Here is a 14,307-nt window from a genome sequence, read left to right as displayed (position 1 = left end):
CCAACATCCTTAGAGGGTCCAATTTTATCTTCCTGTGCTGCACATTTGAAACCATTCCATTTACCTCACATGCAAATATAGGCGACTGTAGGTTATTAGATTTAAACTCTATAACTGATATAGATGACCTTCAGATCTAATCATTACATTCAGTTCTGCACTCTCTCTTTTTAGTCTGTGAAAACCAGTTCATTAATCCACATTTCACATCTCCACACAATCCAAGGTGACCTCACCAACTCTCTCATATGAAAAATCCCTTGCTTAGGGAGTGAGTGATGAAAACAAACGAGTTGACAAAAAGACATTTTAGACAGCCAACACACAAACATGGCTGCCAAAAGGGATCCACTGCCTTCCCGTCACTGATAAATCACTCATTTTGCACACACACATGGCCATTCACATACTGCTAATACACACGAACACACAGCTTTTACCCTCTCCCCAGCCCTTCCCACTCCACTCCACCTATCAGGCCATGCAGTATGTTTGAGGAGGTTCATTATTATAGCCTTTGACCCCAGGGTGTGGGAGACCTCTGCCATTAGACTCTATTATGACCAAGGTTATCCAGGGACATGTCTGTTAGTGTGAAATGATGTGGCCTGCCACTGGTCTAAGTGGCAGCCTGATGGATATGTCAGCAGCACAGACACACATCATAGACATGATTAGAGAGATAGAATGAGAGAAACAGAGAATAAATGAAGGATAAGAGAGAAGGACCAAGAGGAGGAGGAGTGTCAGAATTGGTCTTGGGTGGGAAGGGGTAATAAGGAAGATTTGAAAGGGTGGGGGATTGATAAAAGATAAGGACTAGGAGCTAGCAGAGACTATGTCCAGATCGATTTACATGTCTCTGGCATTGATCAAACTCCCCCGTGGAGAGAATGTACCTCCTCTTCAAAAAGGATGACTGATACAGTGATTATCAGAAAAGCCTGTTGTTCTGACTGTGTATCCATGTGTGTTTGCGTGTGCGCACATGTGTTTGTGTATTAGTGAGGTCCACGGGGTGGAGGGGAAGGCTAGAAACAGAAAAGGATGAAAGTAAGAGTAAGAGATTACTTTTTTTTTTCCAGTTCAACGACTTTGGAATACAATCATACAGATGTTATTTAATTTAGTTTTTGCTGTTTTCAGTGGGACTAGCTCAGTAGTGGGAGATAACACAACTAACGCACACACTCCCTAACCAAATACTGTTAAAACCATCACCCTGAGCTTTCTCTGTCAATTTATAAACCAATTTTGCATTAGCAGGTAGGAGCACATGTTACTATCATCTTGAAGTAGTGAGAGAGCACATGAACACAAAGCTTGGGTCAGACTTTTGTGACCAGTGTGTGTGTGTGTGTGTGCGTGTGTGTGTGTGTGTGTGTTGCCCTTGAAACTGATATCCCCCTCCCCCAGTTACAAAGACTGACATACAGCGCTCTACAACCACTAACAGCCTTACCATTTACATGCATGTGTAAGCACGTACAGAAAAAATACACTCCTGTATGTATACACACCAGCTTGGCTACCCTCTGTTCCTGGCAGAAAACACAGATTCTGCCCTACTGGCTCACTGACCGACATATGGATGGATGGAGGTGGTTCGTGGCTTGCCGTGATCAGTGGTGTGTGTGTGTGTGTGCAGTGTGTGTGCATTGTGCGTTAATGTGTTCACATGTCACAAGTATGAATGGACAGCAAGCTGACTGATTTTGTCTGTGAGCCAGTAGAGAAGCTGTGCTGTCTCCTCCCCTTCTGCTCACTGACAGTTGGACCCACATCTACTTCTATCCAGCCATTACCCCCATCCATACCTTACTTTTCCTTCACCCGTATGTTAACTGATATATGATTTCTCTACTACACCCTCCTCCCTGCAAACCTATATTGTGTTTTTATTTTGTGCTTTATCTTTTTGCTAAAGACAGTACAACAATAGAAATTAACACACAGAAAAGAAACTGTTTATTCGCAACGTCTTGGATTACGATTACAACGTAGAAAAAAGCTAAATTAATGATATTCTGTATAGGACTTTAAAAAAAAAAATATTTTACCAAATGAGAAAAAGAGTTTGTTAAGTTAACTGTATCTTATTGAAAGATGACATCTGCTAGTACGATGTGGAAGAAAATAAAGATTAGATGAATGTCTGGTTTAGTTAGAGTACATTTATGAGTTGGGTAAAAAAATTAGAGAATTGGAAATATAATTTATTAACCATACAGTGTGTCATAAAACTATATTTCAGGAATTTACACTTTAAAATGTTGTAATTCACTGTATGAAAAGCTTTTGAAAGATCTAGCAGTATGGTACAAATGAATTGTTGCCAACTGCTGTAGATATTTTGTCCATCACAGCCATTTAGGTGGAATGTTCTCTCATTTCCTTGATTGTCAAATGCTTTTAGCTCCTCACATTGCCGCCTCATCGCCTTACCTGTTATCATTTCACTCTCTGTGGGCTGTTTGGAGCACACCGCTAATAAAAAGGTTATTCTTTCCCTGTGTTGTGTTAATTAGCAACAAAAGAGGCTGCAAGACTCAGGAGAGGGGGGCAAGCTGGCACTGCCACTGTGCTCTCTTACTGTCTGTCTCCTCTACTTTTCTCTTTTAGTCTTCTCCATTGCAGAGCATTACATGGCTTATGCTTCATCCCTCTAACACTTCCCTCATCCTTCCTCTGTCTCTCTTTTGCTTTTCTATCCATCCAGCAGCTCTTGCATGCACTGTAGCTCCCATGTTAGCATAGCCACCCGCTTTTTTTTTTATCTGACACACATGGCTGCCCTGTTGACTTTGATCCTCAGATCTCAGTATCAAGGGACCATTCACCCGCTCGCCTGGGGGAGGTGACATAAATGTCTGTGTTTTCCTTCTGTGTGCATGAGAGAGAGAGTGAAAGGCGGGAGGAAGAGAGCGAGAGGCAATAAGTGGAGAGTGAGAGATGACAGAGCCTGTGATCCAATATTTTCCCCTCTGAGATTTTGGGATGGTTTCTCTGTGCGGTTGCTCTGTGACATGTGTGACACGAATCTCATCTCTTTGCGTCTTTGTTGTTGCCTGGCTGTCTGTGATCCTCTGTCCTCTATCACTGGATTCTTAGCCACAGTGATGAAACTATTGATGTCGCCAGTCATTTATTTGCTCGTCCATTCATCCATTCAGATCTAGGGCTGTAATTTAAAGAATCAATAGCGACCTGATGGGACTATAAATGCTAAACTGGCTCTCATCCTGTTGAATTTGAAGTGACACATGTGAGCACCAGTGACCGCTTTGCCTCATTTGTCTGTGTAGCTCCTGTCTTCCCAGTCCCTCTCTCACGCACAGTTTCCATTTTCTATTATAAAATACCATCTGCACCTGCAAATTATATCATAATTACAAGTAATAAATCACATCAGACGTACTTTCAAACACAACATCAAAATTAAATTCCAGCGTGAAGAAAATGTGCTTTCAATTTGGAGGATAAGAATGCAGTTTTGTTTTGCTTTCAACCATGTTAGTTGTGGTTATCACCTTAACAGTAATCACCACCACAGTTCCAACATATTGATCCATTGAGTGTGGCAGGATATGACACTGATAGGAAACCCTGTGAGTCGAAGCGTTGCCAATCAGCCCCTCCACCAACAGGCTCCTGTTCTGATGTCTTCTGCTAATGATATCCATTCCACAACAAATTATCTCCCCGTCAAATAGCTCATTTTGATTAGTGTCAGTCCTCGCGCTTTTGTTCAACCTCTGATGAGATGTGTTTTTTTTTTCCTATTCCACCTCTACTAACCCTGTTTGGTTTTTGAAATGTTTTGTAAATTAGTAATATATTGAACTTTTGAACACAAGAAGGATGAAAAGAGAAGGTGTGCTTCTCATCTGACCCCCCTTTCGTCTGTCCATGTGTGTGTGTCTCGGTGAAATGTGTCCAAGCGCCTCCTAATAACTTTAGGCCTAATGAAGTGCCATGGAGATATGGAGAGAGCTGTCCACACTCACAGATGTGAAACTTAATGAGAGAGTGTGGAGCCATGTACAGGAGCCAGAAAAAGATGATGACCACCTGGCATGTATACTAGCATGAAGTTATAGAGGTGTTTGATACGTGTGTGTGTTTGAGGCTTGTGAGCAAACAGTTTGTCACTGTGTGTGTAATAAATGCAGTTATTGTTGGCATTCTACCTGTCTCACTCACTTCCATTTGCAGGTGGAAGCAAGCAAGGTATAAATGTATTTGTCAGAAATTTCTTTTGACTGATAATTGTAGGCCATTTAATTAAACTGTTGTTCTAATGCTAAAAAGCAGGGGGTGCTCCACAGATTTACATTAGTGTGTTAATCAATAGCTAATCTTGCAATAAGAAGGCAGTTGTACAGTTAAGTCTTCACATTAAGCCTCATTTCTCTTATTTCAATTAACTAAAAGGAGGCACTAAGAGGAAGCTTAGGAAGCCAGCGGCTGGCTCTGTAGCATTTCGACAGCTCATCTCTCCCTGAGTCCTGGGTAGAATTAGTCTCTCTGCAGGGAGCCCTGCTGCCAGCTAGTTAGCTAGCCACCACGGGATCATTCCTAACAACACACCTCAGCCTCAGGTGAGAAAGTGGCATGGTGTACTGCTGGCGATAGCGCTCATTAGTCCCTGGATTAGCCCTGATTAGCCTAGCCGTTACTCCCACTGATACTCCATGCTAATGCTAATTACGTATTTACCACTTTACCCTTTCTAGACAAGCTGTGTGGCTAGCTTTATTAGCTTTATATTCTCCCATGACTTTTTCTTGGCTTCAGCTTCAACACCAGTTGCAGTGCAACACATTTTTCTCTTCAGTGACTGAATGTAAGCTAATTCAGCAGGTGTTTTTTTTTATCACACACTTGATAAAGAGTGTAGATAGGGATGCTGCTATTTAGGCAGAAATGTGTCAAAATAGGGTCCAATAGGCTACTTGAGCTGACAATACAGGTAATCACTTAATACAAGCGGTTCTGAAATGAAAAACAATGTGAGAGCGTAATTAAGTGGGAGGAACCTGATTTTACGCCTGGTCAAGCATAAAGCTTTGTGGGAGTTTAACAAAAACAGAGTTAGCTGGCAGATCAGAGCTTTGACTTCATTCCACGTGTTTATAAAGTTAAGCCACAGCGAGTGTGACATTAAAGCAGCGTGAAGGCTGTCACAGGCAAGTGACAAAGTAAAATTGACTTTGACGAGATGAGGCAGAGGAGCCTTTAACTCGCACTGTCCCTTCATCTCGATCATAGTCAGTCAAATCGAGACACAGAGGGTGGAGGAAAGGATGGACAAGAAAGGTAGAGGAGAAGGATGGCAGACAACCGCGTACAGAGTAGGAGAGCAGCACAGGGGGCTAAAGATTAGCAGGGGCTTCTGTCGAAGTGGGTTCCATGCTGATTTTCCGTGGCAGCCGTACATGCTGACTACAGCTCTCCGGAGAAGCTGACACAAATCCAAACTGATATGCTCGATTTTGGTGAAATTCAGCTCTCACCTGTCATATAGTACGCATTATATGTGTGCCTCAGCAGCTCTGTAAGCAAAAAAAAAAATAGTGTGTGTGTTTATATGTATACAGCCACTGTTTCTGCAGGAAAACCGCCTCCTAAGGTAGACCTTGATGCACCTTAGTGGACATGTTGACCCCAAATCACTCACAGGCTGTCCTCTCAAATGTGGGATGTCTGACTCTGAGGGGTTATTCTACTTCATGTTTCTTATCAAACCAAGCAGATTTATGTTCACCTCAACCATCCAACTATGAAATGTGATTGCAATGTATTCAGCTAGGCTTGTTATATACAAGTAAGAGATGAGAGGACACAATTTTTAGTAAGATAAGACAAACACAAGCTGTTTTCCTTCAGTTTTTGAAGCAAACTACAATTTTTTTTCCACCTGAGATAGCAGTGCTTGCTGGCCTGGATGCCATCCAGAGTGTGGTCAAAGCTTATCTCTGTCCTTTCTGCCAGTAGAAAGTGCCAGTCAGCTACTTTCTTTGGTTTATGTATTCCTTTTAAGCCCTTATGCTGGTTGTGTGAAGTGTTATTACAGATTGCTGCCTCTTAGATTTATCACACTGTAACCTTAACAGATGACCTCAGAAAAACGATTACCGAGAACTCATCACAGGCTCTTTTTGCGTCGGTCAGTTTGTCTCCCTGGTACTTCAGTTTAGGGAGCAGTGAGAAGAAAGTTGCACTTTAAGAGGGCAGATTAGGAAAATCGGTCCAAGAGTGCTTTTAGGAATGTAACTGTGCTGATGTTACACTAATCAAATCTCTTTTTTCTCTCTTTCTCTACCTATCTCTCTCTCTCTCATACAGGTGGAGCGAGAAATAGCTATTCTGAAGCTCATAGAACACCCGCATGTTTTAAAGCTACATGATGTCTACGAAAATAAAAAATACTTGTAAGTATCACCAGTGGATTGTGGTCCAGTTTTGATTCATAATACAAACTCATAAATATACTGCACAGGCTGAGTAATTGTTTGCATGAAAACTTTTGTGGCTAACATATATCATTATTGTCAAGTGCTCTTTTGGATGCCAGAACAGTCTTTATGAAATGCCACAGATTGTTTTGTTGGCCCACAGAGCATTTTTGATTAGTGTATTATGATTGGAGGGCAACAACGATAGCCTTGGAGGGGCAGATGCTCCATTAGTATTGGCATGAAGCATTTAATTTGGTTGTGCGCGCTAGGGGACTGCTAATCGGGAGAGGACGTCTTCATAATGTAAACATAATGACACGCTTATCAGAGGCAACACCATTGCATTAAGAAACATTAGCCATGGAGTGGCAGCCGCATTAGTCTGCTGCACATGAAGGCACACACATAAATCTATTAGCAAACTTTAACAGTGGTGAGTGACAAGCCCATCAGTAGCTTATAGTAGCCCTCTTGATCTACAGAGGACTGTTTGTCAACTAAATTCAATTAGTTCTCATCTTGAGCTTTCAGGCCAAATGGAATTGGACATGCAGTACTGTACGTGTCTTCCTTTAAGATGATAGGAATAGCAGAATATTGTGATTCATGGTATAATTGGATTATTAAAATCACATTTTGTACCTATTGCTTCATCACTTTTGACAGTTGGTCACTCGTAGCGTCACAGAAGACAAATTGCTTTACATTTGAATCACCAGTGACGCAAGTACACTCTGCACTTCACATCAGTGATGTAAGTTTTAGATGAATATTGTTTAGATTATTCTCTACTTGAAAGCCAATAAATGATGGACACACAGCGTGATTTTGAGTTGCAGTCACATAGCTTTTAAGATTTATTATGCTGCTGGCACAGATCACACCACAAATTGTGTGTGTGTGTGTGTGTGTATGTGTGTGTACAAGAGGTGAATGAGAAGTGCAAGGAGTTTGATACATAGCCCACCAAAATCTTATTTATGGATATTTCATTGCTCGACATGAATGATCAAATCGTGATGTTGATATATTACTATGCTATGAGTGAAAAATGGTCGCTGAAATAAAAACTCCACAACTCAATAGTCTAAGAGACCATTATAAGTATACTTGATTTGTAATAGTGTTGCTATGAGCTGTTTTATTGCAGTGTTGAAAAGATAACAAAATGACAAATGCACACATGCAAGGCAAGTTCTTTACAAGACCTATTCCTATTTGCTGAGCTACCATTGGGAAACAGTGAGGCCAAAGCTGCCTTAACGTCCCACATTCACTACATCCTTGCTTAACGGAAAATGTATTGATGTTTCTTACTACAATATTAACAGTGAATCATTAATAATCATACAAGCAATGCGAGAGCCAAGTTTATTTTAAGTGGTACTCCAGTGATTTAGTATTGCACTTCCATTAAGTTGGGCTGCTTGTGAAGAACGGATTCAAAATGTATTAGTCAAAATCTGTGTAGCATAGACTGAGAGATCCTGAGTATGGGTCAAGCTCTAAACATGCTGGATCCTACAAGTCCCATAATGCAACTCGTTAATTGAGATAACTCTGCTGACATAACTAGTTTTATTTAAGCAGCTTTTAGAAAGCTCCCTTCCAGAGCCACAGAAAATATTATACAACAGTTTAAATATTTTGATAGTACTACCCATGCAAAGTAAACTGATCGTGACATGTAAAATCAGAGAAGTGCCCCTTTAATAGGCTGCCATTATACTAAATAACAGAACCAACTGCAGTACTTAGTGGAATAACATTTAAATCATGGTCATATTATATAGGGATCAGAATGCAATTCGTTAAATCATTTTTTGTAAATGATTTAATGTGTGTTCACCTACTCTGGTCTGGTTCTTACATGTGCCAAAGCTATAGAGGTTTTGTAATAGCCAGCTTTTTTTGGCTTAAGGGTTGTTTACTGAGCACATGCTCTGTGGACAAATACACTTTGCAACACTATAGTGTTATCAATAAAACTGCATGCAGAAATACATATCCACAGCAGGGAGAGAAAGAAAGCATTTCAACACCTGTCTGAGCTTCAATTTGTCGTAGTAAAGATGGAGGGATTTCAGCATAGGATATACGATCAAGCCAGTCTGGAGCAGGGGCAGGGCACCGCTGGCTTTCGGCCCACAGATGCAGCTTTAGGTCTGGGCCAGCGGAGATTAATCAGCTCCCTGTCCCCTTGGAGCCCCAGAGCAGGCTGTCTCCCCCAGAAGCCCATGCTGTACAGGCACAAAGGACACCTGAAGAATGGCTGTAAGAAATGTGATGGCAGGGAAGTGTGTATGCACGTTTGGGGACGGTAAAAGAAGAAATAAATTACAACACAATCAGTGCATACAGTACTGTATGTAAAGCAAGGAATTTTTTTTCAAATATCTCTCTTCCTCCTTCACTTTTGTCTCTTTTGCTTGATTAGTAACCGAGTGCTGACACACACATATCTTACAGCTTCTGTACCATAGCATACTTCACATATCTTAAATTCCTTATGTCCCAGAGCTTTTCACACATTTCCATCTTTTTGTAGTGTAATGCAACTTTATCATCCCTCTGATGCCTCCCATCGGAGGTCATAGTGTATAGTATATCAGAACCCTTCAAATATATTGTAATACACTGTTGGCATGCTACACTCTCTGACGGTGGAGACAGCTTAGAGATGACAAAATGAAAGATAAACTGTCAACTTGATATGACTTTGGGGAGATGAGATCATTGATCCTGGGTATTTTGTCTGTGTATAACAGCTGTAAAGGAAATATTATATTCCCATATTGCTCCAGAGTTTTTTCTCATGTTCTTCTCCTTGTTTTTTATTTCATGGTCTGCTTTTTTTTTTTTTTTTCTTCTCTCTCTTTTTCTTTATCTCAGGTACCTTGTGCTAGAACATGTGTCTGGTGGTGAGCTGTTTGACTACTTGGTGAAGAAAGGCAGGTTAACACCTAAAGAGGCCAGAAAATTCTTCAGACAGATCATGTCTGCCCTGGATTTTTGCCACAGTCATTCCATATGGTAAGTGAAATGATCCACATACAAAACAACTCTAGCTGCTTGTAATGTATATGTTGTGAATTAGACTGCATAAAGCAATCCCACCTTTCTCTCATTGATGCTATTCATAGATGCTAATCCTTGGTTTGTAACATTTGGGAAACAAATATAATTTTGACACAAATCATGGGACAATAATAAGTAAGGGAAGATAAAATGTAGGTTTTGCCATGAATTGATAAAAGTATGGTAAAGTATACAAAGGATGAAAAGAAATTATATTTATTTGCACTTAACTCTTGTATTATAATAAAGTGGACAGTACAGTACACAGTTGTACACTAAAGCCATTTTCACATATGAACTCAAAACAATGTGTGAGGAATCAGGTCCTGACATAGTCCAGAGTTTCCCTTTCACACATGTAGCACACAACGGGAGATTGTCTGTGTCAGGTTTTTTTCCGGTTTTGCGCAAGCGGCATGAAACGTCATCAACACGCCCACTTGCTTGCTGTGAATTCTCACTCAGTCCGACTAATTCGGACATTTGCTTTCTCACATACAGCTCTGCCAGGTAATGTCTAGATCATTTTAGGTTTGCAGTGCATGTGTAAAAGCTTTTGACATCAGTGAACACCATATATTTCACATAAAAATGAGGTACTTGGGGTTAAAACTATAAAAAAAACACATTCACTATCTGCATAAAACCATTACATACATTTAAAAAGACAAAACAGCCAATAAACAGGCATACCCAGAAAGGATAACACAGTACATTTGGTTGTCATACAACATTGAACAAATAATGACTTCCCAAATAATGAATTCTAAAAAGATACCGATTCTTCCCGAAGTGAATCTACAATCTAAATTTCAATCAGTTTATTCATAGCTTTGGAGTGCTGTTTAGTTTTCAAACCAATGATTTAATAACGGAGATCATAGAACTGAGAAAATATGATTGTGCTTGTTATGAAAGTGTTTATTTTTCTATTTTCTAAAAGTTTCTCTTAACATCCAGCTTAAACAGCTAAGGATGGTTGACACATTCAAATAGAAAGTCAAATACACTGACACATCGCCTCATATCTAAAAATTTGGTTTTTGTGTTTATGGTTTGGGGGCGGATTGAAATACAGATGGTCCACTTATATTCCACATGAAGTGCTCAGGTGTCATTTTTGTAGCGGAGCAGAAGTTACTTTTTTTGTTAGTACACAGTACTCTATTCTACTCTGTGTTGAGTCTTTGCTTGTGAGGCATTGTGTTTGGCTTTAGGGGGTAATTTAACTGTTCACCAGCTCATAGACTAGATATATAGAGAATATATATATATATTTCAGAAGTCAAACATGTCAGCAGGGCTGTTTTAGAGAGCTTGTGTGTGTGTGTGTGTGTGTGTGTGTGTGTGTGTGTGTGTGTGTGTGTTTTCATCTTGTGTTTTTTCCTTTCCAGAGAGTGTATGTCTGTACATTGTGTCCTCATGTCCCTGCATATAGAGAGCACAAGGACCATAGAGCACTGAAAGATGAGATAGGAACAAAAATATAACTGCATTCAAGTAATCGGTCATAAAAAAAAAAAGATTATATCACGTAAAGGACTTTTAGGATGGCAAACCATGCATTACAGTGGGTGCTATGTATACAAAGCATATGTGTATGTATGTACTATGTATGAGTACATGGAAATAAGAAAATGAGGCTAACCACAGTAATTGTACAGCCGAGAGAAAGGACTGTAGTTGGTGTTACTGTGGGTTACATACAGACCCGTGTTATAAGTGGTTATTCTAATAATTTTTTCTTTTATGGTAATACTGGTTACATTTAATAATACAACGCTTTATCCTACTACTACTTTAATGCTGTTCTATTCTCTATATGCATTTCCTAATCCGTCATTAGTCATTGTCTTTGTTGTATCACCCTTCCTTTACTTAATAACTGGAAGAAAGCTTTTATGCTAATTCCTGATGTAAACTAAGCCACTGGTGTATTTTGAGTGTGTAAAAAATTTATCGTGTGTCAGATCTGCAACAAATTTGTTGTAGTTTTTCTGTAAGTGAAAGCCCGGAGTAAAGACCAGAATTTTGAGGTCACTAACTGGCAATTTGCACTGGTTGCGGTACGGCTGCGGAACGGCTCCGGAACTGCTCCGGAACGGTGGTGGAGTCAATAGGTTTCCATTAAAGTCAATGTGTGTATTTCCACTGACTGCGTTCCAACTGCGTCCCAGCTCCGGTGGTCCTCAGCCCTCCGGAGCAAATACACAGAGCTTCTATTTTTGCCAGACGCCGGAGAGCTCCGCAGCAATTCAGCACAGATTCAGACAATTCAGTTTGTACGGGACAGGAAATCGAACACAGAAACAAAATAAAACATCTGGTTAATTTTGTAAATAAAATACACCATGCTCACGGCGGATTATATTTGCCTGCACTACACCTTGAAAACACAGCACAGAGTTGTTTCCCTTCTACTCCTCTGGATGGAAACAAACCGTTGTTGGTTTTGTGGTTCTATTCTACGTAAATTTGTGAGATCTCGTGGGTCCTCGTGACTTCAGCTGTCAGTCATGGCCGCAGCCGTGCCGCAACAAATCTGGACCTGGTGGGTATGCAGCCGTTCCGCAACCAGTGGAAATTAGGAGTTCAGTTAAAACATGGTCATTATGCAGCACATTATTAGCTTGTTTCCTTGCTGCTCACACCATTAGCAGGGGCCTCAGATTACGAACATTAAGATATCACCATAAAACCCTGCCATAGCTATCGCCATGGCCAGATTGCTAGCCAGCCAGTCAACGCGTGATGATAATTTAACTATCATAACTTTCATACCAAGGCTATTGTGGCTGAAAGCGCTGGAGACAGACACTTTTCTTCTCTTAGCTGCACAGTTTAGTATACTGGAAAGTTTCCTGAACAGCTTCCGGCTGATGATAAAGGGGAAACCAAGCCAGTGAAAAACAGTTGTAGTTTAATATTCCCTAGAACCTGGTGTAGAGTACTAAATGCCTGGGAAATATATTTGCATAATGTTGCACAGGCAATTAAAAGGAAAGAATTAAACTTATTTATCATAAAATGATTAGGTATGGTTGATTTTATTACATTGTGACTGCAGCTTTTTAATAATAAAGCCATCATGGGAGTCGTTGTACACAGTGACAATACAAGCTATTTCCTCGTTTCAGAATTACTTTACATTTCACGGATTATCTTGGGATGATGTGCTTGAGATCATTTTATTCTTTGAACCATCAAACAGGTAGTTGATGGATTCCGTCTTAAATTCTCAAAGAGAACAAAAAAACAGAAGATAACTCTTGTACCACTAGAAATACAGTAGAACGAAACTGTCCTACCTAAGGGAATGAAAGTTAGAAGTCTTCTCTCAGTCTGTGTAAATAACTGACTGTGAGAAGAACAGATTAGGCCAATTAAGAGAAAGCATCTGGGACTGACGTTAAGTGCATGCACATACATAGATTATCGCAGCTCTTTTGCAGTAACGTTCACAAGCAGATTTATCTCACCCTTCCTGATTTGCTTTACTGCTGTCTCTCTGTCTTAGCTCCTCAAATCCCCTCACTAACACTCGTAGACAATGATGCCTTGTAAATGTATCATGAGGAGCCTTATTTGGGTGTGTTGCCCTCCTCCCAACCTCAATTAGGGGCAAACAGACAGACAGACAGAGCCCTCCTCACCTTCCTTCCATTCTCAGTAATGAGATCCCAGCACCCCCTCAATAAAAAGCATTTCTGCAATCATTTCTTCCAATTCTACTTGTCTGCGCAGGGGACCTACACAGGCCATTAGAAGTGCTCATTTTTCTCTGTGACTCACTGTGCATAGGGAGGGGAGGGGGGGACGACGACGACAATAACCCTCCTTATCTGCTCACCTCCCATTTTAACTTATTCTCATTGCCTCATGCTTCTGCCCTCTGCCTACGTCCCATCCCGAAATATTTCTATTGATCCAGATGGATGTAAAGGCGCTGACACACCAACGCGATTATCGGCCGTCGGACAGTCTGGCGAGGTCGGTGACTCGAGTCTGTTCGGTGTGTTCCGTGCCGTCGTTAGTCGGAGGAGCAGTGACTTGTTGAATCGGCCAGTGGGCAGTCGGACTAAATGACCAATCTGTTTGGAGTGCTAGCGAATCAGTGCACGAGAAAACCGGAGCAGACAACGCCAGTATCTTCTTATTACTAGCCATCGTATTTTCTTCCGTTCAGCGAGTAACGACAACAACGATCCTTCTTGAGTACTATCAACACTCTCTGATGAAAACAATGACTGACGACCGTGTGCTCTGTGTTTGTGAGATGTTCCGTCATTTCCGGTTTACATTTTTGGGGCAACAATACAGATTAGCGCCGCCTGCTGTTAGGGAGACGTATTACGTCTCGTGCACACGCAGAACGTACGCTCAAGTTGGCGTCGCTTTGGTGTGTTCTGAGGCACTTTTTTGACCTCGGGGAGCTGACTGATCAGTCCGACTGCCTTTTCTGCCAACGGTCGGCCATCGGGTTGGTGTGTCAGAGCCTTAAGTCTGAATGAAAGAGCGTAGAGGGCCATTTATGATTCAGTGTTTCCGCTGCTTGATTCAGATTGCGAACTGATTTAGGCAGAGTTTTTATTTTTACATGGAGGAAAAGAAAGGGACAGTGTGAAGCACACAGAAATAGCTGACGAGGGAGATGAGGCAAAGATAAGTTAGGGTAGGATTAAAACAGACATTGGAAAGGAATCGTCAGGCAGTGAGAGAAATTCTTCATCTTCATTGTATGTTAAAGTGGCTATTTGTAACATTCAAT

At 40.9% G+C, this 14,307-nt stretch overlaps 1 protein-coding gene across 4 annotated transcripts in view; it reads left to right on the top strand.

Moving 5' to 3' along the window:
- Window positions 1-14,307, top strand: part of LOC114560621 (serine/threonine-protein kinase BRSK2) — a 182,752-nt gene that overhangs the window by 116,625 nt on the left and 51,820 nt on the right. For all 4 annotated transcript variants that reach the window (XM_028586123.1, XM_028586124.1, XM_028586122.1 and 1 more), the window contains exons 3-4: window positions 6,349-6,434; window positions 9,354-9,494. In XM_028586123.1, the coding sequence (XP_028441924.1) occupies window positions 6,349-6,434; window positions 9,354-9,494 (227 nt within the window). The remainder of the gene's footprint in view (window positions 1-6,348; window positions 6,435-9,353; window positions 9,495-14,307) is intronic.

Source organism: Perca flavescens, chromosome 8 (assembly GCF_004354835.1).
Source record: "Perca flavescens isolate YP-PL-M2 chromosome 8, PFLA_1.0, whole genome shotgun sequence".
Classification (NCBI taxonomy): Eukaryota; Metazoa; Chordata; class Actinopteri; order Perciformes; family Percidae; genus Perca; species Perca flavescens.
Note: the sequence above shows the minus strand (reverse complement) of the source record. Positions and strands in the feature narration are given on the sequence as shown.